The sequence below is a fragment of the Astatotilapia calliptera genome, chromosome 9, assembly GCF_900246225.1.
Source record: "Astatotilapia calliptera chromosome 9, fAstCal1.2, whole genome shotgun sequence".
NCBI classification, from domain to species: domain Eukaryota; kingdom Metazoa; phylum Chordata; class Actinopteri; order Cichliformes; family Cichlidae; genus Astatotilapia; species Astatotilapia calliptera.
This window is the reverse complement of record NC_039310.1, coordinates 17403039-17424016: the sequence shown is the minus strand read 5'-3', so window position 1 is coordinate 17424016 and position 20978 is coordinate 17403039. Positions and strand designations below refer to the sequence as shown.

General features: G+C 43.0%; 3 protein-coding genes across 4 annotated transcripts; 1 reads left to right on the top strand and 2 right to left on the bottom strand.

Annotated features, from left to right (window-relative positions):
* Nucleotides 1-170: 170 nt before the first annotated feature.
* On the bottom strand, nt 171-6597 carry gpr12 (G protein-coupled receptor 12). Of its 2 annotated transcripts, none has more exons than XM_026179561.1 (2): nt 6220-6597; nt 171-5391 (listed from the first exon to the last, which is right to left on the bottom strand). In XM_026179561.1, exon 2 carries the CDS (start codon nt 5377-5379, stop codon nt 4351-4353), a length of 1029 nt encoding a protein of 342 aa, XP_026035346.1. In that variant the 5' UTR covers nt 5380-5391; nt 6220-6597; the 3' UTR covers nt 171-4350. The 2 variants fall into 2 exon arrangements, with proteins under 2 accessions (XP_026035346.1, XP_026035345.1); XM_026179560.1 differs by lacking the exon at nt 6220-6597 and adding an exon at nt 6015-6205.
* A 600-nt stretch (nt 6598-7197) lies between these two features.
* usp12a (ubiquitin specific peptidase 12a) lies at nt 7198-15508 on the bottom strand. Its single transcript, XM_026179559.1, has 9 exons — nt 15100-15508; nt 14032-14112; nt 13741-13954; nt 12187-12422; nt 11882-11958; nt 11324-11407; nt 11034-11231; nt 8184-8262; nt 7198-8092 (listed from the first exon to the last, which is right to left on the bottom strand). Exons 1-9 carry the CDS (start codon nt 15145-15147, stop codon nt 7991-7993), a joined length of 1119 nt encoding a protein of 372 aa, XP_026035344.1. The 5' UTR covers nt 15148-15508; the 3' UTR covers nt 7198-7990.
* A 1250-nt stretch (nt 15509-16758) lies between these two features.
* Nucleotides 16759-19073, top strand: rpl21 (ribosomal protein L21). Its single transcript, XM_026179563.1, has 6 exons — nt 16759-16838; nt 17580-17658; nt 17747-17808; nt 18061-18173; nt 18639-18789; nt 18948-19073. The coding sequence occupies exons 2-6, from the start codon at nt 17592-17594 to the stop codon at nt 19035-19037; spliced, it is 483 nt and encodes a 160-aa protein (XP_026035348.1). The 5' UTR covers nt 16759-16838; nt 17580-17591; the 3' UTR covers nt 19038-19073.
* The last annotated feature ends 1905 nt before the right edge of the window (nt 19074-20978 follow it).

The following is a 20978-nucleotide window of genomic DNA, read 5'->3' as shown; positions in this document are numbered from 1 at the left end:
TGAACAAAAATTACTGGGTTTCTGTGTCTCTTCCCTGTTGTCATAGGAACGACAAATACCTGGCCCTTCAGTTTCCATGGGAACAGTACAGCTAAGAAGGGAGTTGCCAGGGAAACAGAAGAGTGCGAAAAGGGAGGGGCAAGGATGAACAAAGGGAGTCCAGGCAGGAGTTTTATGCACAGCACATGTTTGGTTTTAATACAAAATTAACAAGATCTCTCAGTTGAGTGAACTAACCAAAGCAATAAAAAGTACAACTAACACCTTGGAAAAATAGACAGCACGGTCACACAAATGTGTTTTTTTTCTTTTTACAATATCTCAGTTAAGTTAGTGCATGTTGATTATCGTTTATATTTTGCAGATACTTAAATTGTTGTGCCATTTTCATCCCCCCAAAAATAAAGTGCATTTCACATCGAGAACTACGCATACGTTTACACAAGATCCTCTTACCGTTTCCGTGGTGTCGCCCCTATCTCCAAACCCAACCCTAAAACACACACGCACACACACATACCCACACATTCGCGGACCCTTGAGCAAGGCTGGGCAATTACCTTTCCTAAGGGATCACATGAGTAACTGGGACTGTTGTTGAAGCTTGAATCAATTTGCTGAATTCTGCTCAAATAATATCACTAAGCTGGACCATATCCTCATTTAGATTTGACAGCATTTCTAGTAGATAACGGTATATGGCGTAAGCATGAATTGAGGATATGGTCCGGGAAGGCCACAAAGGGCACTGGCGGTGGCTCCCGAGCCAGGCAGAACCCCATGTACAAATGAGCGACGAATTAATTGAAAAAGAGAGGAGAGGTGGGGCGCAGAAACAAGAACAAACTGCTTGTAGTGGGGCAGTGGGATTCATATATAGACGGAAAACTCTGAAATTCAGGTAAATTATCTCCAATTTATCCTTCGACGTTGACATGTCCAGGGTGTACCCTGGCAGCAGGGTGGGGCCCTCCACAACAGTCTCAGTTTCTCAGGTTTCCCCTTGGGAGCATTAATTGCCCATCCCTACCCTTGAGTGTTTTGATATTTAGCTCTAAATTAGGTCTTCTCCTGCTTAACTAAGCGCCCATTACTGGCAACATTACCCACCAAAAATAACCGCTGTTTAGTACACAACCTTAAGTACTATGACACCGTGAAACCTTTGGGTACATTAACAGGTGCGTCTACAGGTTAGTATTACATCCAACATCACAGTCGTTTGCCTTTCTTGGATACAAAGCCCTTTTTCACATGTTCAACAATGAAAATCTCAACAATACTGTTGGCTGCACACAAGAGATTCACATTCACCAATGAGAGAAAGTCACGTACCACCAAAACATCTCCCATACGCTTACCCAAGCCTTCCTAATCATCCTGTAACCAGCCTTGACAAACTGGTGCATATTGAAGCGAGGAAAGTAAAGTCTTAACTGAACAAAGAGTCCACGTTAACAGCCAAAGTGGAGAAATGTCACTGAAAATATGGTGCAACCTTAACTCATCCTGTAGTTTGACTGGCTTTGGTAGCACCATGCACGGTGGGTATAAAGTCCCTCCTCTTCGGCATGCCTTATTTACAGAAACACACAAGTCGAGAGAGTCGGTTAAACAAGTTGATAAATACTACATTCAGAAAAAGGCTTTACAGCGCGGTTAATATATCAAGACAACATCAGAATCCGAAAGAAGTCAAGCCAGACTGAAGTGGAAAAAAATAGAACTTCTCAATGAATATAACAAAATAGACTTTTCTTCAAAGGTAAAGTAACAAGAGTTTGTGATGGTTTGTGGTGTGCCAGTCTGACCTGTCGGTGCTAATCAAATGACTACAGGGTGCAGTCTGACACTGTGCACAAGTTCACATACAAGGGCTACACTCCAATGCTTGGAAATGCTGTCCTTTAACTTTCCTCACTGATCCCACCTGGTCTGAGGCCAGAAAGATTAATACTGGGAGCCCCACAAATCAGGCTCTCTGAGAGTTGGGGGAAGCAGCAAGAAAGGAAAGAAGAGACATTATCTTTTTATTTGGAAGTAGCCTTTTTTAGCTCATAGGATCATTCAGAGGTCACTTAACGGACACCTGCCTCAACCAGACTAAACTGTTTAACGTAGAGTAAAATATTACTGATAGAGGAGACAGAAGACACCAGCAGGACTAGGATCCCAGTTCATTTAGAGTCCGTTTCACTTTGGCTTGAGGTGCTGGAGCTCCCTCCAGCCACTGCACCCACCTCCTAGTCCCATCTCCTTCCAAGAAGCTCTACAAACACATAACGAGGCCACTTATTTCAAAATTGACAGGAAGACTTACAGCATATTCCTATAAGGTCAGAGGTCAACAGGACTTGATATGTCTCAGACCTACATTATTCCCCCTCTGACCCACACAAGGAGACAGATTCTGGTCTGCTGAGCTGATGGATCACACTCACACACATGCACACACCCAGAGACCATGCAAAACAGTCCCAAATCACACATTTGAGATTACAAAACTCAGGACGGACAGTTCGTATGCTCACAAAAGGCAGAGGCAACAGGAAAAGAAAGTTCACATTTTCACCCCGGTGTGATAAATGATTGAAGACCGATGTAGGGTTGTGGAGAAATGAGGCAGTGGTGTCACTGTGATGAATGAGTAGTTTCATCCTCTTTTTTTTCTTTTCCCTCAGCCATGGGAGTGATTATGTGTCTATCATCCATTTGAAGATGTATCTCTGAAGCATCGCTCGTAGTTCGCTGAGCCTGTTCTCTGCAACACATCGCCAAGATGGTACTTGACTCTGTAGGAAGAAGTCGCGGTGGGATGCGGATGTTATTGCTGTCTGAGTATTGCTTCGCGTCTAAAAAATAACTACCAATCACAGGCTAGTTATTGCTGAATAGAAAATAAGGACTTGGCGATTTCGAGAAGGTTGCAGACCTGTTTTTAAACCAAAATATTCTGGAGAACTAACTCAGAGCAGCTGAGGAGTGATGTGGAATGATCATTATCAGAGCATCTGAAGCAAAATGCTGAAACAAAAACCTCTCCTGTGACCTTGGTGCAATGATTTTAGCTCTTTCAATGTGAGGTACATTATACATAAACACAATTATTTGGGTCATGGCGACATCAGGAAACCACGGCACATTGCCTGCAGCGACCTGTGTGACCTACCACACTGAACTCGGGAAGAGCAATGAGGGACCTGCATGCAAATTAAACCGGGCCATTACATGCACACCTATTAATGAGGTTGAGGGTCTTCGGGAGGGAAACATGATCAAATAAAATAAACAGTATAATTTTGCTACTCTGGTTCCATTTATTTGATCAGCTGTGTTAATTTCACCACCCATGTTATTCCTCAGCTGTTTTTCTTTTATATGTTTGAAATGTAAATCTCCCCTCAGGAGGTGGAGGAGGAGAGGTATGTAGTCATGTTATTTAATCCAACAGGCCTCTATATGGTTTGATGCCTCCATCCATACTAATAAAAAAATGAAAGAGGGGGCTAATGGGGAAAGTCTCTCAAGTGCTTTGTCTTGGCCTTCAGAGATGCGAGCTGAACTAAAATACCTCCAGAAAGGGTGGAAAAAAGGGATGAGAACATGAGAGAGGGGAGAAAAGAAAGAGGGAGCGGCTTGATTTCTTTCCGTTGAGAACGCAGGGCGCAGATCAGAGAGCTCCGGGTCTATTTATAGCTCTCCGCGGCTGTTTAGCTTTCGACGCACGTTCAGAGTGCAGCAGCAGAGCTGCCGGGTTGCTGCTGCTCCAGACGGGCTTTGCTGTGGAAATGCCTGCGTACTGAGCCGCGGTCGGCTCCCTCCCTCCTTCCTTCTCCGCTCATCACAAACTAATGCGCCGTGAGGTTTTTACACAAACACACACGCAGGCGCAAACTAACAATTCCTCCCTGTTGGTGGAAAATAAGCACATGTCCTCAAGTGGTCCGGTTCCGCTTAGTGTATGCATGTCTTATATATACAGCTGCTGCCTTTAACATGTGATGCACTCAGTGCTCTCTGCAGACATGAGGAAGGGTGTGGCATGGGTTGAACGGGAGGAAGTCCCGATAGTGGTCTTTATTGGGGAAGACAGTGAGATACTTTGCCCTGTGGTACGTGTATCAAAGAAAAAAATGCCATCTAGCCATCCATCCATGCATCCATTTGGCTGTGGATGATTAACCAATCTGCGTCTGCCAATGACATCTCCAGGCCAGAGCTCAAGCCACAGCCCTCCATTACTGCCCCGGACCTCCTCTGCTGCTGCTCTCTCTTTGGCACTGGTAAGATCCAGTGAGGAGCAGAGCTGACCCAGGTTGCCTCTCTTTCTTCCCACCTGGGTCTGCTTGGTCAGACATCACTCGGAGTCCGTGCACGGTGGGCCACACTGGTGGGAACACAGCCACAGCACACCAGCCACAGCGCCTTCTGAATCTCCTGGTTCCTGAAGGCATAGATGACCGGGTTTATGACCGAATTGTAGGTGGCAGGCACCAGTGTGGCGTAGGTATAGAGCGGCGGGTACGTGTAGTCAGCGATGAGCGAGTAAACAGTGAATGGCATCCAGCAGGCAGCAAAAGTACCCAGGATGATGGCTAGGGTGGACACGCCCTTTCGGGTTGTGACGTAGTGGGGTGTGGCAGCCAGGAAGTGGTGCTGCAGGGCGATTTGGTGAGCGTGGCGCATCACGATCTTGCAGATCTGGACGTAGAGTTGCAGCATGAGACCGAAGAGCAGCAAGAAGGAGACAGACAGCACGGCGATGTTATTTTTTGTCAGCGGCCGCACCACGCTGCATGTAGCCGCCTCTGCTAGGCAGTTGACCCCTGTGACGGGCAGCAGGCCTAGACAAAGGGACAGGCCCCACAGCAGCACAAGCATGGTGTAGGTGAAGGCCGCTGTCCGCTCTGAGTTGTAGGTGAGGGCGTAATACAATGATAGGTACCGGTCAATAGTGATAGCCAGCAAGCTAAAGACAGAAGCAGAAAATGAGGCCACTATCAAGCCCACAGTCAGCAACTGGGCTGAATCAGAGCGAAGCAAGTAGGCACAGGTGAAGTGCAGTACGAGGCCCAGGCCGGCCAGCAGGTCAGCCAATGCCAGGCTGCCAATCAGCAGGAACATGGGAGCTCTGAGCGCCGGGTTCTGCCAGATCACAAGCACCACCAGAGCATTCTCACAGGCTATCAGAGTCCCAGATGAGCATAGCACAATGTCCCAGGGGTTGACCAGCAGCGGCAGCTGGCTGGGCCGCAGGGAGTCTTCCGGTGGAAGCGTCCCCAGGCTGGTGCTGTTGTCCATTGGTCCACCACCTCCACTGGCCCAAGCTGTGGAATCAGGAGCCAGCCAGCTGGGGGTGACTGGTGGCTCTTCACTCATTGTGCCCCCCGTCTGAAATTGACAAAAACAAATACAGGTCACTCTGATGTTATGCATACTTTGATGGCCAAAAAGAGCACAAGAAGCATCATATAAACCGGCCACAAGTGCCTCTTTTTCTATGTTTTGGGCTTTTTACACGGGAAGACAAAAACAGGGGCTGTTTCATCAGTACTGTCTGCATCGTACATCTCAATCCATGCTGTTAAGACCCAGGGTAACTCATTCCACAGACAGTCAAGGTTATATACAGTGCAGGTGGTGCACAGAACTTTAGGAGCAAATTAGCAAACCCTCACATTACCTCAGTGTTGCTTGAATTAAATAAAAGAAAAATCTGTATTTTTCATTTTCATCCTTTTAAAACAATAAAAGCCTGCGCTGAAGAAATACGCTGCTCCATACGGCTAACTGGTATTTTCCTTTAGGAATTTAACCCGTGACTGCTAAGGAGATTATAACATTTTTTTAATGTGGCAAGAGAAAAAAATCCCAAGAGGATAACATAAAGCAGAGCATGCTTTGCAGAAAAAAATCCCAGGCCAAGACAGCCAAATATCGATAAACTACCAGAGGCGATAGCAGTAAGTTAATTCACAGACAAGTCCCGCTCTCCACAACAGAAGACACCGCACCCGTTATTTCAGGAATTGCTTGTTTCTTCCTCTCATACCATAAGTGCCGTTTTATCCTGTGCACCTTGCATAAGAAACACACTGGCTGCTCCACGTCAGCAAAAGGATGCTGTAGGGGGAGGAAAAAACCACACGCACACACACAGGCGGCATCTTTCCATGCATGTCAAGGATGCTCAATAATGCGCCTCCACACCCAGCCTACCTTGACTCTGTGAGCTGAGACTTCCCGGTCTAAATTGAAGAACGACAGCCTGACATTTCCACGGTATCTCACTGTGGACGGAGACGCAGCTCGGGAGAGGGGAATAAATGGAAGCAGAAAAAGAGCGCGGAGCGGCTCAACCGTTAACGGCGCATCGCTGTGGACTGCGGCTGTGCAGGGAGCAGCGAGCGGAGCAGCGGCGGAAGAGATGAAGAGGAGGTGTGAGTGCGAGGGGGGTGGAGGGGTGATGAAGGAGGAGGAGTCCCAAATGGGCCAGATTGCCAGAGACCGGGTAAACTCAGTTAAAGAGCTAAATGTGTCTAGTCCGTGGCGTCTCAAGGACAAAGACAGGTGTGAAGCGCGCGTACAGGTGTCTGCGCTCTAGTACGGCACGGTTCGCTTTTTCTGACACGATTTCCGTGCAAAGAGCACACATATGATAGTGCAACACTGGATCCTAATCTCATGAGGTTTGATCACCTGATCTGCAGGGTTTTGTTAGTTTCTATGACCCCTACCCGGCTTTTTTCTCCTTTTTGCTACCCGACTCGTTTCACGCGTGAAGGTGCTGGATGCAGAGGCTCGGTTTCCTCCCGCGACGCCCTGCTATTCTGGTCCCGTCTGTGCTATTAACAGCTACCCAGATGTGTGTCACCCAACCTCCTCCCGTTCCCGCTGTCCTCCATCTTCTTTGTCACATCCCCTTGCACCTCTGCCTCAGAGACACCTCGTGTGAAGTGAATCGGGTGGGGAGGTGAATACACCTGACTACACTTAACTGACCATGCAGGGGGTAACAACGGCTGTGCGCGTTTCTTTAAAGGCACCTGTCTTTTTGGGCCTGAATGGATTAAAAATAGCTCCTGTTGTAGCGGGAAAGCTGGAATACCAAGTAACACCACTAAGGGGCGATGTTGAGTCCCCCATATGAGTCATCAGTGTGCACCTGTGGGACTCGAAAAAGGGAGCACACCCAGCCTCATTCTTACTGGCTTTATTTCTTTTTCTTTAAAACAGAAAATGATCGCTTCACAACAGGCCTTTTTTCAAGCAAACCCTCACATTAAGCTTGCCAACACCTACAAAACGGTATCAAAAGTGCACCATAGTGTTAATACGTCTTCTCAAGGTCTAACATTTTCCTATGATAATTTTATCTTCTTGTAATATTTATACAAATACCATTCTGTACACTGTAGAAATACACAGCCTGGTGTGTCCTCTATGTGGGACACCCACCCACTCCCCCCAACAATTGATCTTCCTTTACATCCATGATCCTCTCTCAGTACGTTCCAGGTCACAATGTGGGGGGTGAAGACACCAGGCCAATGTTACATCATATGAATTATTAAATACCCATTCAACCCACACCCAAAGCAAAAACTAAAACGCCACTCATACAACCAAGAAACATCTGTACAACCCTCATTCAAAGTCTTTTTCTTTTTTTAAAAACAATCTTGACACAGTTTGCATTCAGTATCGTCTTATTGTCCGAGCAGCAGCAGCAGCAGCAGCAGCAGCAGCGGATCATGAGCGGGGGGCTGTGGAAGGGGCAGGAAGGACGGGGTCAGGCTGGTACGTATGGGGAATTTCCACAGCTGAGCTGCACTGCCGAGTGTGTAAAAAGCACAGGTATGGATTACAGCTGTGCAGACAGGTATGACACCGTGCAGGCTGCTGTGGTGCGTTTAAAGTCTGCCGCCGTCCACGGAGAGGAAACAGAGCATTTCTCTTGGGTTATGCAGTAACACACAAGGATCCAAATTTAGTCTCTGGACTGATAAAAGAGGATGTAGCCCGACTCAGAGTTCTTGGAGATTTCAGAAGTGAGACCGTAGAATTCTTCTATGGCCTGTGCATCGATTTTCTGTGGAACAGAAATGGAGAATGATTTTCTTTAGAAATAGAGGCTTACAGTGAACTCTAAATCACACAAACACACAAATAAACTCGCTCACCTCTACAATATCGTCATCAAACAGCAACCAGAAGTCGTGACTTTTCACAATGGCAATGTAGTGACCCCTGTTTGGACCACTGAAGAGAAATAAAACAGCACATTAGCTCAGCAAAGTCACTTTTAACCATTAAGCCTGACAGGAGATTTATATTTCGGTGTTAAAACTACACCCTAATCTGACATCCAACTCCCTGGAAATGTAACAAAACCTCGTGATTAGCCTGTTCGGTACTGTTAATTCTTCCTGTGCATTTCCAGCTACTTTTCCACTGCAGTTTTTGAATGAATCAGTAAGAATAACAATCATCACCTCAATATGAGGACAGAGACGTCAGCAAACTGATGGAGGGAGATTTGCCAAAACGACTCGAGTTTTTTCCCCCAACAAGCACTTACTCAGGTCCACTCAGTTTGAGCCATTTTCCCCATTATGACTGAGTACCACTTTAATATGGGTGGGGCTGTCATAGAAAGGTGGCCCGAAAGCCCAATGACATAATTTGTATGCAACACAAACCCAAGAGAACAATGGAGGACATCGAGGCTATGGCGTACATCTACCACTTACATACGTTAGTTACATTGTATACTCTGCAAAGATTCACTGCACAAGTCTAAAATCAACAGTGACCATCTCAACGTGGAGGTTTGTAATAATACAACAGATTCAGTAGCATGCGAGAGAAAGGGTAAGAAATGACTTCTACATTACCAATTTATAAGCACTAATGGATTAAAACACTCTGTATATAAAACACTCAATATAAATCAACACTCTTCACTTGAAGTGAGTCATCTGCATTTGTTTGGTTTTCAGACACTTCTCTACTGCTAAGTGCCAAGACGGGTACAATCAAAGCTTTAACTATTAATTATGAAAATGTTAACACGACTGCAAGCAAGTCTGGTAAGTACAACAATATGCCAGGAAGCGCCTCAAGCCCTTTTTTGTATAAAACTGAAATCGAAAGCAGTTATTAATTCTGTCTAACTCGACTAACCTCAGCTTCACCTGTGCAGCTTTGATGTAACACTTTCTATTCTTATGATGCAATAAGCCTGACGAAATGATAGGAAAGGGTTAGAAAACATATCATAATTTGATGTTTCTTAATGTTGCCGAGTTTAAGCAGGCAAGCTTAACGATGCAAGCTTTGAATCATCATTATGAGACCAGTTATTAAAAGTGTCAGCCTGATTGTTATTGTTTAGGTCTCCTTTGTGCCTCTGAAACAGCTGTGACCTGTCAGAGAGCGGACATTGGAGTACACAGTGTCCTGTGGGTTGTGAGGCCAAGATTTATCACATTGAGGGTTAGAGTTTCCCAGGAATACTCTGGGTATAGGTACATCGCAGCTACCAGAGCTGATGGAGCATTTCAGAAGTGGCTCCCCGTGTTGCATCTTTCAAAAACGGTACGGGGTCCGTTTTTTATGTTAGCTGTGTCACAGAGCAAGTGATGAGCACAAGAAATCAGAGAATCCACACACCCACTGTATTCCTGGTTTTAGTCTGTTAGTTAGTTTTTGTGGTAAGGAGGGCATGCTGACTTGCTGGGGGAAGACTCTTGGTGTACCTTGTTTCTGGTCTTTGACAAAGTTTCGGTGAGCATAATGCATAAAAGTAAAATCTAGCAACTAATGTGCTGAAATCTGAAAAGTGGGATAGAGCCTGGGGCTTCCATTACAGAGAATGATTGGCAGACTATGTGGCTGATGCAGTTGCTTCTACCAACTCAGGTTCCTGGAAAGTTTTGCAGTAAAAGCCTGTTAAGATATTTTATGACCCCTAAATATAAGTATGTCCAGACAGGTGGAAAAACAAGTGGCGGATGTGCGGTGAACAGCTGGCAGACCACTACCATATATTTTAGAGTTGCTGTTTATTTTGCTTTTCTGGGAAGAGATAAAGGGCAATATAAACTGTACTTGGAAGACAGATGTTTTTTTTTTTTTTTGGTACGGTTCATCTCTGTAACATCATGAGCAGTTCACCTGTCAAAGGTAAACACTGAAGTATTTCACTTGCACCCAGTAAGAAGGCAATAAGGAGTAGAAAAGTGAACCCCCAATTAAGAATGACTTGATAGTGTCATTCTTCATTCTCAATAGTGAGTAATGTTCATTAAATGGAAATATTTACTTTCTCTTTACATTTACGGACTAACCAATTTACAAAAAATTGAGAGAAATTGATGCATGATATAATTGTCGGTTTTATTTCTGTGACTAATCAGCGGCTTTAGCCTTGACCATCAATGTCATGCTACGAATTCATCCCTGGAATTTAGTTCGACAGGAGACAGAAAAACTCAAGTGTAATCTATTATTCCTAAAACAGCTGTGGAAAACTGGACTGTTTCAGCATCCACTTGCTGAAAAGCAGTGAAACACCTTGAATAAACACTGACAGACTAACTCCCAGTGACACTGGGTCAAAGGCAGTACAGACATAAAGGAGAACACAGCTGAGCATTGATGGAAACTTAAATGAGCTAAACTTTGTCATATCTACTTTATCTACCTCATTTCCACTTCTACAGCCAGATTAGAATCAGCAGTTAACCTACTAACATGCACGCCTTTGGACCATGGGAGGAAACCGGAGTAGCTAGAAGAAAGGTAGTAACACATAGCAAGCTAACACCACAGGCGCCTCAGGAAGGTTCAAACTAAGGTAACTGTGCTAACCACTGCACCACCCATGCACAAGAGTCTACATGTTGCCCTATGAGATTCAGATGTAATGCAACTTTACTCTTGAGCCTACGGGTTCAAATGTATTTTATTATTAAAACAAAGAATTAAGTGTTTATCTCTCTATACCGGTTATGTGTTCACATACACACCTCCCACAATGCACCACCACTGCGACCAAGTCATACAGCCTCTCAGGATTGGTGGCGTCCCCGGAGGTGTTGAAGAGGCGGAGTTCCAGGGGGAAGACGACGCGATAGGACAGCTTGGTGTAGCGTTGCAGCTGCTCCATGTATTTAAAGCGCTTCAGGTGCAGAGCTAGGATCATCGGCAGCTTCTTTACACGCATCCTACATTAAAAGAACAATGACGAGTGCAACGCTGGATATAAATGTCCAACCACAAACAAAATCATACATTAAAAATGAACCTATACACTGACCTCTTGTGTGCCTCCTGCTTGCTTCTACATTCTTCACAGTAGTATTTGTACTCACTGCACAGTGTCTCTGTGTTACTAAAACCTCTGAGAGGAATCAAAAGAGAAAATCGGTCAATTTTAACTCCACATTTAAAAATACAACAAAATGCAGGGTGTGACTCACTTCCAGTTAATAACAGGCCTTTTTGCAGGAGCTATTCTGACATGAAATGGCCGGTAACAAAAATGTTAATAATAACTTCAGTCTGACTTAAGTGGGCTTCAACAAGATGTGTTAGGAAAGATCTAAAATGGTTGCAGTTACTTGATCTTTTCAATCGAAAGACAGTGAAAATGATCCATTTCAGTTTCCAGGAGCCCAGCCTGTTGTCTCCAGATGGCTTTGTTTTGTCTAACCAACAGTCCAAAACCCAAAGAAACGAAGTGTAAGAAGAAAACAGGCAGCAAATGCTATCTTTTAAGAGCCTGGAACCATCAAATAGGTGTCATTTTTCACAATCGTTGCACGGAGCTACTAATCCTGTTCCTTCAATTGCTGATGCAGCAGTGTTGCTTTACCTGAGGCAGTGTGTGATGGAGGTATTCTGTTCTACATCAACAGAGAGGTCCAGAAAATCCTCATCTTTGCTGCTTATCTGAAAAACAAAAAACAAAAAGACTTGTAAAGGTTAGAATAACTGTTAAACTACACGGTCAGGTCTTAGGTTTTAATTCCTTAAGTTAAACAATGTTTGCACAAAAACTAAGCTCTGTGGTGCCACTGCAGCTTTATCCTTGCAAGCATATTGAACAAATCTGTTTAGCAACCGTCTTGTTAAGATGATATGACACCTTATGTGTCAGAATGAAGTGAAGAATCTCACCGTTTCACAGGTGAGGCAGCGCGTCTCATTGGTCAGAGTGCCTTGGAAGATCTCATGGACCCAAGTGGGGGCAGGTGTGGCATTGCTGTTGTTGTTCTGCGAGTCCAAAGTGCCATTGGCCAGGCGGCCGTTTGTCTTCTCCTGCTTCCTCTCTTCTTGAAGCAGATCAGCAATAGTATTCAGCAGGTAGTTTAGGAACTCGTGAGCATCCTGCTGCATGTAGTTGTCAAAGAGCTCTGAGGAATAAAAATCGCAACAAAAAGCAGCATTTTTAGCATTTCTCCAAGTTCAGAAGCAACAACAACAACAACAGGATGTCTTGCTGTCAGGGTTGGGCGGTATAAACGGTATATTGTTTTGGTCGAAAGCATTGCAGCTACAAACAACATCATCTGCAAATTATGCCGGGCGGCAGTAATAGCAAAGAGAAGCACTTTTGGAATATGGGGAAAGCCAAAACCTGAGCTTCCTCCACTTTCAACATTAATGTTGAATTCTCTCGCAGCTGCTCTATTCCCATGTTGGTGCAGTATATTAATGACTAACCTCTTATTGTGGATGGATGGATTATCTCAGTTGTTCTCCTGACTGAAGTTTGGTCCATTTTTAGGATCCTGCCATGTGATTGCATTTGTCCCTAACCACCAGAAACTCTCACGTTAACTTTCATCGAGTGGAAAAAAGTTAGCGTTCATCCTCGAGCTTCACTGTGCTAATGTTATGCTAACGTAGCTGTGTAGCTAGCGATCACGTAGCACAACATTATATACCAGCTAGTCCAACTTCAGTCACTGCTGTTTAGTTTTCTGTCTTCATCTATGTTGGAAGTGATAGCAGAGCTGTACGTTTGAATTTTTTCAGACATCTCTCAGTCAGAACATGCTATATCATGTTTAGGTGGAAACTAGCCAGCTAACTTTCTGTTAACTTCTAACTCTGTTAAATGTAATAAATTCTGTTTTCATGGATGCCTGGATGTTAAACTTAATTGTTACACCTGGTAAAGCAGCAACGCTGATCATTTTATTAAAGATGAAAGAATTTAGACAGTTTGTAACTCTCAGTGATGCCGCAGTGTTCCTTTGACTTTGGGACCTGAAGCAGACGGAGTTTTGGACCCAGATTACTCTGCAAGGCTCCTGACTACGGTAGCTGTAATGCTCTGGCAGTCCATCAAACGGTGCAGCTTCATAGCTTACCAAAGTCGTACTAAAACATTTTTTGACAGATTTCTGCGCACCTTTACTACATAAAATCTGTTCGAGGTCAGTAAGCACAACCACAATTCATACATAAAGCACACTGTCAATTTTTGAGAAAATTAAAGGATTTTAAGTGTGCCTTATAGTTTGTAAAATACGTTATACAGAAGGAAAGAATATATCGCAATATATATCGTTACCGCACATGCTTCAAATTATACTGTGATATGGATTTTAGGCCATATCGCCCAGCCCTACTTGCTGTCTCTGCAGGTCAGCAAATTATAGTTTCACTCTCTGCAATGTCTTTTTTTGTTCCACCAATCTCCCTGTCTGGATCAGTTCCTCTCACCATTCTCTTTGCGCAGTCGTGTGATAAACTTCTTGGGTGGTATGACTCCCACTTTCCTTTTCTGATTGGCAATGCTGTGAAACAGATCAGCCAGACAGGTAAGCAGGTTCTCCTTCCGTCGAGGCTGACTCCGGTACGCCAAGATCTTCTCCCGAAAAGGCCGGCAGAAGTACAGAGCCTGCAGCACTGAGTTGCAATAGCAAGTGTTTCCAAACTACAAACAAGAGGAAAACCCAATGTGAGCACTTGTCAGGTACAGATGCAACACAGGTAGTGTTACTGCTCACTTACATTGACCAGACCAAAGTAGTGCTCATTGACTGGAAACTGCTCAGATCCAATCTCTTTCTCCAGAGCAGAGGCATTGGCGCCCTGTAAACACAGCAGACAGACAAATATTTTACTGTCCTCAAACAAGACAGATAATTTTCTTCAACACTGCATCCGAATCCCAATGCAAATCCTGTCTTAGCTTCACATTTTCAAGGTCATGTATGCTGCTATAAATGGAAAAAAAAAACAGTGGGTGCTTAAAGCTCCAAGACCAGCTTTTTTCATATTAAACCTTTTTTTGCCAGGAGTCATAATTCCTTAACTGTTCTTAGACACAACTCAAGTCAACACGAGAAGCAAAACTGATCAAAACTGCATGTTTCAGAACAGAAAACGTTCAATTTCAAAGGTTTCTGAAGTTTACGATGACTCGGTGGCTGCATATGTATCCCTTTGGTATTATTTAGTACGGGTGAAAGGCTAGGACGCGCCGTGCAGACAGCAACAAACTGTGCAGAGTAGATCTGGACCTGGAATGGGTCCACAACTGCGCAGCTAATGTTAAACAATGTCGTCATTGCCCGCGTTAATATTATCTGGCAGATTCCCACGACAACTTGTCTGTTCTCCTCATTGTTTTCCCGTCACATACCGCAGATTAATCCTCGGAAGTCACCCATTATCCAGCTGTGTTTCAGTTGCTGGCAAGCAGAAACACTGGTTTAGCTTTAGTTACCTTCACGTTAGCTAGTTAGCTGTAAATCACAGGTGCAGCAGGTGCACTGTCACCGGGGAAGCTGTGAGAAATGTTAACCAAATAAGTCGTCAAGCTATGAGTAATAAAGCAGCAAGCATTCCCGTGTGCCCGTCAACTGTCGTTAACAAAAAGCGGGGAGCGGAGAAGGCGGTGGGTGGCTGCTTGCTTGGCTGGGCTATAGACGAAAAACTGCTTGGCTAGCACTGGCAGCAAAATTTACTGCTTTCATTTCTAATTCCACGGCTTAAAACGCCAATAGCAGCGCAGCCGCGGTTTCCGTACCACCCTATAGTCTGACTAATAACAGTATGAGACTGCCGCGCACTTACCATGGTACAAAAAGAGGCAAATTTGGAGACTGTCATTAGGATTTCCATTCGGCTAGCGCCATCTTCCACCACACCGCAGCGCGCTGACAAGACTGGGCTGGCTCCCCTCGTGAGGGTAGATTCTGCGGAGCTCGCGACGGAAGGTCCAATTGCTCAAGAACGCGAGAGCGTTCTCTGTCGGGTGCTTCCGTTTTAGCTTTAATCACGGAAGTGAGTAGCTTCAATACAGCGTATATAAAAAAGCTTGTGGCTATTGTATCCACACATTATGACATTTCTTCGATGCCTACTCAGATGCAGTTATCTGGCGAATAAAAATCAAGCAATATCACGTGACGTGTTGTTGAGGCCCATGTCACTGAAGAAATTAAAGGTTGACTGAAGTCAAGTGTTGCGCATGCTTACATTGCATCCAGAGCCATTGAGTAAGTCCTCATTGCGTTGCACACAACTGTTCTTCTATGTTCATTTTTTCTTTTTTCAAATAATTTATTTTAAGACTGCCATTCTAGGACAAAATTTAATCAAATTTAATTAAGTAAATACCTAGCGTTAAAATTACCGGAACAAATAATAAATTTGCGAGAAAACACATATGACAGACGTGTCAAACATATAATTCTGGGACCTGAACAGGCCCGCAAAGGGGTTCAGTCTTGCACACTGATGGCTTTTCAAAATGTGAAAATTAGAGGAAGGAGGGTATCAACTAAATTCAATCAGTTCAATAGATAGATAGATAGATGTGTAGTTAAACATCCCTACAATGAAAGAACGTGAAAAAGATGATATTATCTATATAAAGTTAGTTTCACTGATCCACCCTGCTAATGAACACAATACAGATCTATTTTTACATTTGTTATTTTAACCTATATAGGCATTTCAGGTTATGAATTAAAAAATTTGGCTAAAATAATTTAAAAAAATTAATGAAACATTGTTCAGTACTAGGAAAATTTGGATTTTTGTATTTTAATATTAAAAATATACCACAGTCCTAAAATATGCCCCAAAACACAACATACTTCATACCGTGTACATTATAACATACCATAATAGACCCATTTCTGTAATATACTCACATATCTATATTATTGCTAATATATATTGTAATATATCTATATTACTAAAGCACTTCTGGATGGATGCAAACTGCATTTCGTTGCCCTGTACCTGTGCATGTGCAATGACAATAAAGTTGAATTCTATTCTAAATTCTAAAACCCATTTTGTAGTGTTTCCACCAATGTTACTATAGCTAACTAAAGTTAAACATTCATTTGGAAAATATTTTCCAAATGAATGTTTCATTTGGAAAATATTTTATTTAGGTGAAATAAAATTTAAAACTAGACTTATAGAATAAACACGGAAACAATATCATGCGTTTTAAAAACTATCTAGGCTTATAGTAAAATATAATCAGGAAATATCATATTTGTCCACAGAGCCAACCTGATGATGTCTACTTGAGCGTCTGGAAAGTGTTTTTTTGTTGTATTATATTATTGTATTATTCAGCACTTCATAAATGTGAAAGTCTGACAATTGCCATCCATGTACTACAAAACCAAAACTTCTTCATTCGTCTTCAACCTAGGCGTTACCGCTGCTCTCTCTCGGTCGTTTTTTCGTTCAGGCAATCTCACGGGCTTCCTGAATCAGCTTCACAAGGCGGAGTTTCGGGGCCATTGCTCTCTCTTTCCGCCGTACCCGCCATCTTGTAGAGACCGGGGGTAAGATGTTCTCTGTTTAAAAGTCGAATTTCATCTATATTATCCCTTCTTACATTCACAGTTTCACTTATATATCCACCGCAGTTGTTCCCTCATGCGCCACGGTGTTGTTAATGGTTGAAAATGCGTCACTGGGAGTAGTTTTCTCCGTTTACAGCCCTCCGGTTCAGTAGCGTGGCTCTCCATGTGGGCCTGCCAGGCAGAGGAGCGTTTAATAGAAGCAGTTTTTTTGCTCCCTCCGAAACCCTTTTATTCCTACTGAAAGACACGAAACACCGATATTTTACATTTTCATTAAAGCGTTTTTCATGACGTGGCTCTAAAATGTTAGTTACCGCTCAGTATAGCGGACTGAATTGTCCCTGCTAGGCTGTGCATTGCTATGTTTCGTGATGCGCTGGCTATGTATACTAGTTTTGTAGGCTAATGCACCTCTGTTGTTGAAAAGTGAGGGATATTTGGGGTCGTGTATTTTATTTATCGGCTGTTTGTGTAGAAAGAGCTCATTCAGCAGGGTTGTAGTCATGTGACGAATATGAACTTCCACGTGTTTATGTTACAATGTTGAAAACAATGTTTTCTCTAAGTGACAGTCGGTCTAATTTCCCATCATCTGGCGCATTTAGATATAAATAAACTCCTTTATTGACTTATATTATTATACACCTGCTAAAATTACGTGTTTACATTAGTAGGCAATGGTCACACTTACGTGTGTCTAATCTAAGTGTTTTTTCTCAGTAATCAGGCATCATGACGAACACCAGAGGCAAGAGGAGGGGGACCAGGTACATGTTCAGCAGGCCATTCCGCAAGCATGGTGAGTCCCAAGTTTGAAGTGCAGGTAAACTGCTCACAAGTGTGTGTATAAAGTCTGTAACGTGTCTTTCCTTCTCTCTCTTTCACAGGCCCAATCCCTCTGTCCACTTACATGCGTATCTACAAGAAGGGAGACATTGTTGACATCAAGGTAAGCAAGATCAAAGCACTACCTGACTGAGACACCCCAGTGATTATGAAGTAAATGTGCTGAGTTCTTTATAAAGTGCTTTGGGAAATGTGCATGTCTTAAAATGTGTTTTAATGACCAAGTGTGCCTAATTCAAATCAGACCTAATTTAAATAAAAGCATCACATGTTGAGCAGCTACTCCCCATGAGAAAGAATTTGACAAGTGGTTTGTAGAAATGCAACTGATAAAACTATTATGATTTTGTTTCAGGGCACAGGAACCGTTCAGAAAGGTATGCCTCATAAATGCTACCACGGCAAGACAGGACGCATCTACAATGTAACCCAACATGCTGTCGGCATCATTGTCAACAAGCAGGTCAAGTAAGTAAGATCCTTTATTTTTGGATGTTTGGATTTGTGCACTTTGAGCTAGCACACACCAGATGACTTAGAACGTCTACAAATAAAAGAATCTAATAACTAATCAGAGAAACTGTTGATCAACTTGGCATGGCCGGGTTAAGTCTTGATTCCAACTATGTGATCATTATTGTCTGCTCTCACTGGTGTGTGTTGGCTCATGCACTTTACCTAGTGAGAGGAAAGATGACCCCATCTTCACTTTGCTACCATGAACCGTTCTGTCCATGGTGGCCATTCATGTGGGGGAAAGCATTTCATCCTTAAGAATCCCAGCATACCTTCCTCTGTGTTGACCTGGGATTTTATGCAGGAGACATTTGGACATTGAAAGACCATTTTCACAACACAATTAAAGGAAACGTTACCATTGCCCAGTTTCTTTTTTTTTTATAAACTGTTAATTGAAATTGTTCACACTCACAGAGGCAAGATCCTGGCCAAGAGGATTAATGTGCGTATTGAGCACGTGAAGCACTCAAAGAGCAGGGACAGCTTCCTGCAGCGCGTTAAGGAAAATGAGCGCAAGAAGCTGGAGGCCAAGCAGAAGGGCACCTGGGTGGAACTGAAGCGCCAGGTATGAGCCGAGTTTATTGTAACACGTGAATAGAGAATTGTTAAAGCCTGAAATATTCAAAAAGTAAAAAGACCACCCAGATGTGTAATTTGAATATAATTAGATTTATTAAAGGAGTATTTTTGTGCTTCATTGTATTCATTTTCCTGTCTCCTCAGCCTGCTCCTCCTCGTGAGGCTCACTTTGTCACCACTAAGAGAAATGAGCCACAGCTGCTGGAGCCCATCCCATACGAGTTCATGGCGTAAAGTGCTTGATTAAAATAAAAGATATTTGTACACACACTCCTTGCAGTTGTGTCATCTGTTCACACATTTGATCATGTATTTCTGTGTCATGATGAGCCATCACTCAGTGATGATTCTCCTCCTTTGATTGCTCTAAATGAAATAAAGAGAATTTCATTTCACCGGCGAACTGAGAGTGACTGGCACACATGTCACAAGCATTTCACATCTGCACAGCTGTAGCTGACAGGTTTCTACTAGTTTACATTTCCCCTGTGAGTACACAGGAGGGTAAGGACAATATGGGCATTTACACCCAAATGCAATAGTGAGAATAATCTTAAATATCGTAAACTTGCTTTCTGAAGAAAGCTGTATGTCTGGATTTGTACACTATCTCAGTTAGATCTGTGAAAACCAGACAAACTTCCCCTGTTCTGGATCATGTGTCCATATCTTCTCAGTAATGCCAAACAAAAGTAATAAATTACAATTTGTATAAAAAGGGGTGCAGGGTAGCACTGTTGTGTCACCGCAAGAAGGTCCTATGAGCAGGGTTTGACTCCACCATCTGTCCGGGGATTTTCTGTGTGGAGTTTTCATGTTCTCCCCATGTTTGGTGGGTTCTCTCTGGGTACGCTGGTTTCCTCCCACAGTCCAAAGAAATGCACTAGTGGGGTTAGGTTTATTGGTAATTCTAAATTGTCCATATGTGAGTGTAAATGATTGGCTCTGTAACAGGGCAGCAACCTGTAAAGGGTTGCCGCCCCACTTCTTGCTCTGTGGGTAGCTGTTTCCCTGATAAGTGGAAGGGCATTGATAAAAGGGGGAATGACTTTAAATGAGAAAAAGCGATGGCACTGATTATACAATAGAGAAAAGCTCAGTTTTCTGGAGGTTTTTAAGAGCTAAATTTATTGTCATAACGATTGCTCAATTACAGTGTCTGGCAACACCAACACTACGTTAACACTCCAGACCTTTAAAAAAAAGAAGCAACTTTTGGTTTGAAAAGGTGAACTCAGAATGCTGAGCATTTCTGTATAAAAAATGAGCAAATAATGACATTTTCAGCTATCAGTTAATCTATAGTGTTGTTTTTTAAATTATATTTACCACTTATCTAATTATTTATGATATATTATTATTATGTTATTTATCATTCACTGGTTTGTCACTACAGACCCATTCACTCCTGCAAAGCGTGAAAGCAAGCCTCGGTTTCAGAGTCTAAATTGTTGCCACGTGTTTATTAAATGAAACAAAACAGCTTTGAATCTTGCAGTTTAATTTAGTGATACAGAAACAGAATGCATGTATCACTCATTAAATATCATCAAAGGGGAGAAAATGAAGCCCGAGAGTTCCCTGGGAGAATTAAAAAATAAAAATGGTGATTAGGTGTGTGCAAGTTAGATCGAGCAGGCAAATGAAAATGCATATCAGGTCTCAGTCAGGTAGCTGGGTTTCTACTGTTTAGACAGTAGGTGGCAGTGTGCACCAGGGTGTGTGCTGAGCTCAGCCTGAAGGCATCAAGCGTGTGGCTGGACAGATGAACTAAAGTGTGCTGATGTATCATATTTGGTGAATGTGAGAGACTGTCACCAGGGGAAGTATTATCCACGACTTTACCTTAGGTGTACACAGAACATGATTCAACAGTTCCCTCAAACATACTCCAAACATCATGGTTATATGTTATAATTAGGATGTCCCCTGCCTACCTCTGCACTAGGGCATTTTAAGTTTTCATTCATTTATAATTTAGACTTTAGTAATTTTTTTTTGTCTTATTACTCATTTAATAGATAAAATCTGTGGTTTAGAAGCCTTTGAATAGCAATTTAAATTCTTAGCATCTATTAACAAGATGATACTCTAACAATAGTTACTATATTTGTTCCTGTGGGAAGCCAATGAAGTCTTTTTACACAAGTAAAAATGAAATAAAGCAGGATATAA